General features: G+C 63.7%; 2 protein-coding genes across 2 annotated transcripts in view; one reads left to right on the forward strand and one right to left on the reverse strand.

The window, feature by feature from the left end:
• The window catches only part of FASTK (Fas-activated serine/threonine kinase), a 4,064-nt gene extending 3,596 nt beyond the window's left edge, over positions 1-468 (forward strand). Inside the window, 2 exon segments of the mRNA XM_010857245.1 lie at positions 5-162; positions 260-468. Of these exon segments, the coding sequence (XP_010855547.1) occupies positions 5-162; positions 260-367 (266 nt within the window). The 3' untranslated portion in view covers positions 368-468.
• A 97-nt stretch (positions 469-565) lies between these two features.
• SLC4A2 (solute carrier family 4 (anion exchanger), member 2) overlaps positions 566-2,622 on the reverse strand; it is an 11,547-nt gene continuing 9,490 nt past the window's right edge. The window contains exons 17-22 of the mRNA XM_010857362.1: positions 2,539-2,620; positions 2,210-2,376; positions 1,608-1,861; positions 1,327-1,496; positions 894-1,067; positions 566-804 (exon numbers count right to left, since the gene is read on the reverse strand). Of these exons, the coding sequence (XP_010855664.1) occupies positions 724-804; positions 894-1,067; positions 1,327-1,496; positions 1,608-1,861; positions 2,210-2,376; positions 2,539-2,620 (928 nt within the window). The 3' untranslated portion in view covers positions 566-723. The remainder of the gene's footprint in view (positions 805-893; positions 1,068-1,326; positions 1,497-1,607; positions 1,862-2,209; positions 2,377-2,538; positions 2,621-2,622) is intronic.

The raw sequence follows: 2,622 nt of genomic DNA on the forward strand, positions 1-2,622 counted from the left end.
CCCGGCCCCCGAGCATAGCGCCTGAGCCGCAGTCCCTTCCTCTCTAGGGTGGTGCTGATGCTGCGGGAGCGCTGGCACTTCTGTCGGGATGGCCGGGTGCTGCTGGGCTCCCGAGCCCTGCGGGAGAGGCACCTGGGTCTGATGGGGTATCAGCTCCTGCCGGTGAGGCCCCGCCCCCAGCCCCACCACGCCCCCACTAGGACCTGGCAGCCAGCTCCCCAGCCCCCAGGGATGACGAACTCTGTCCTCCGCCCCGCAGCTACCCTTTGAAGAACTGGAGTCCCAGAGAGGCCTGCCCCAGCTCAAGAGCTACCTGAGGCAGAAGCTCCAGGCCCTGGGCCTCCGCTGGGGACCTGAAGGGGGGTGAGGGGTGCACACAGGCTCAGGATGGCCCCCTCGTGGGGATGGACAATTTGCACTTTGCTTCCCTCTGCTTTGACTTGTCATTAAAGTCCCTCTCCTTCCCCATCGCACGTTTTGTTTCTGGGACAGGTGGGCTGGGTTCCCCCACGTGTTTCCCATTCACAACCGGCTGACATGGACACACACACACAGAGACCAGGGATAGGTGGGGTCCGAAGCACTTTACTGCCTGGGGGGGGTGGTGGAGGGCCTTAAATTATTCACTTAAATAAAAATGAGGAGGGAGGAGGATGGGGAAAGCACCGCCCCCAGCCCGTTCCCTCTGTCCGTCCATCCCTTGGCTGTCCGTCCAGGCAGCAGTTACACAGGCATGGGCATCTCGTTGTACTCGTCCACACCCTCCCGTTCATCGAACACCGGTTCTGCCTCGTTAGCATCCAGCTGTGGGCGAGGACAGAGGAAGGTGGGCGACCTCCCAGCAAGACCGCGTAGGGGCGCCAGGCGAGGCTAGGGAGGAGCGCAGGCCTTACGTATTTCATCTCCCGCTCGGTGAAGATGCGGGTCAGCACCACCATGCGGAGCGGCACCGTGAGGATGAGGATGAAGGGGAAGGCCAGGGAGGCCGCGGTGGACATGACGGCCCAGAGCACGGCCAGGCAGAGCAGCTGCAGGGCCGTGAACAGGTGCATACGCAGGGTCCGGACCTGGGGGTGGAGTGATGCAGGGCAAGAAGGGTGAGCCTGGGCCCCGGAGGGCCATCCGGGCCTACCACGACCAGAGGATGACGGTCCCTCTCCCCTCCGCAGGGGCAGGTGGAAGTGCCTGCCTGGGTGCTTACGGGAGCCAGGTCTGCACAGGCTGAATGGTGGCTGGCCAGAGTGGATACATGGGGGGCCAGAGGGTGACCCACACAGACTGGGTGGCGGGGGGAGAGGTGTGGGGCCCTTCCCAGCCGGGTCTCACCTTCTTGACGTAGGTGACGTCCGGGTGGTGTTTGGGCGGCATGAGCAGCAGGTGCAGCCGCTCATAGAACTGGATCCCATTCAGGGAGGTCACGCCCATGTACAGGAAAATCCCGAAGAGCACAGCCAGGGGGATCTGCCGGAGCAGATCCCCGATGACCAAGGAGAGGCCTGCGGGGCGAGGGGGAGGAACAGCTGGCCCCGGGGCGCTCCATCCCTCCACCCGCAGCGGCCACGGCCATGAGACCCCTCCGGCAAGGCTGGGGGGAGAGGTGAACATACCCACGAGCAGGGCCACCAGCAGCCCTGTCACCCGCTGCTCCTTGACCTCCTGGATCTTGGGCTTGTCCCCGGGTGCCACTGCCTTGCTCATGACCGTGAGCGCGTTGGCGTGCGTGACGGAGCGGACAGTGGCGGCAGCCAACCATGGCAAGCCGAAGAGGGCACAGATGCCGCCCATGGCCACGATGAGCAGCAGGTCCAGGTGGAAGCCAGAACCCTTCTGAAGCATGCGCTCCTTCTTGGAGATGATCAGCCTGAACAGGGACAGGCATGCCCTGAGCCCTGGGCCCCCCAGCCCAGCTCGGCAGACAACTGGGTCTTTCCAGAGCACCCAGGCAGTCACCTCCTCCTGTTTCTGGAACCTGGAGGTCCCTGCCCATCCTCTTCAGGACGAGGGTTCCATCACGGAGTTGAGTCCTGTCCCAGTGGCCACCACCCACCCCCTAGACAGCACCTAGCATGTCCTGTGCCCATGCAGGCACATTTCAGTGGGATTTTCTGTTGTCTACAAACTTCAGCAGCCAGCCTGCTGGGGGTTCCAGCCCATTCATGCAGCAGGTCGTCCCTGTCTGCACAGCGACCCCTCTGCCAGGACCACTCACGTGGTGATCTGTGTCTCCATGAAGATAAGGATGAAGACCAAGATGGCGGGCAGCAGGCTGGCAACCATCATCCACACGGGGAAGGTGCTCTTCTCCCCCAGAGGGTTGATGACCCAGCCGCGCTTCTCTGGGGCTGTCACTGAGAAGCCACTGGGCACGCTCAGCTTCTGCAGGGCAGAGGGTGGGGGGGGAGTGCCCTGAGTTGTACTGGGGCTGGGGGGATGGTGAGCGAGTGTTGTGGGAGAGGCCTGGCGTCTGCCTGGCTTAGCAGCAGTCCTGGTCCTGGGGCCTGGAGCCCCGCACCCCCTCACCACTGCACACCACCGTACCTGGGTGTAGGTGTCCTCAATACTGTAATCCACGAGCACCATGACGAGGATGGCGATGGGCACCCCGAAGTCCCCAATCACGCG

This window comes from Bison bison, unplaced genomic scaffold (genome assembly GCF_000754665.1).
Source record: "Bison bison bison isolate TAMUID 2011002044 unplaced genomic scaffold, Bison_UMD1.0 scf7180017864379, whole genome shotgun sequence".
Classification (NCBI taxonomy): domain Eukaryota; kingdom Metazoa; phylum Chordata; class Mammalia; order Artiodactyla; family Bovidae; genus Bison; species Bison bison.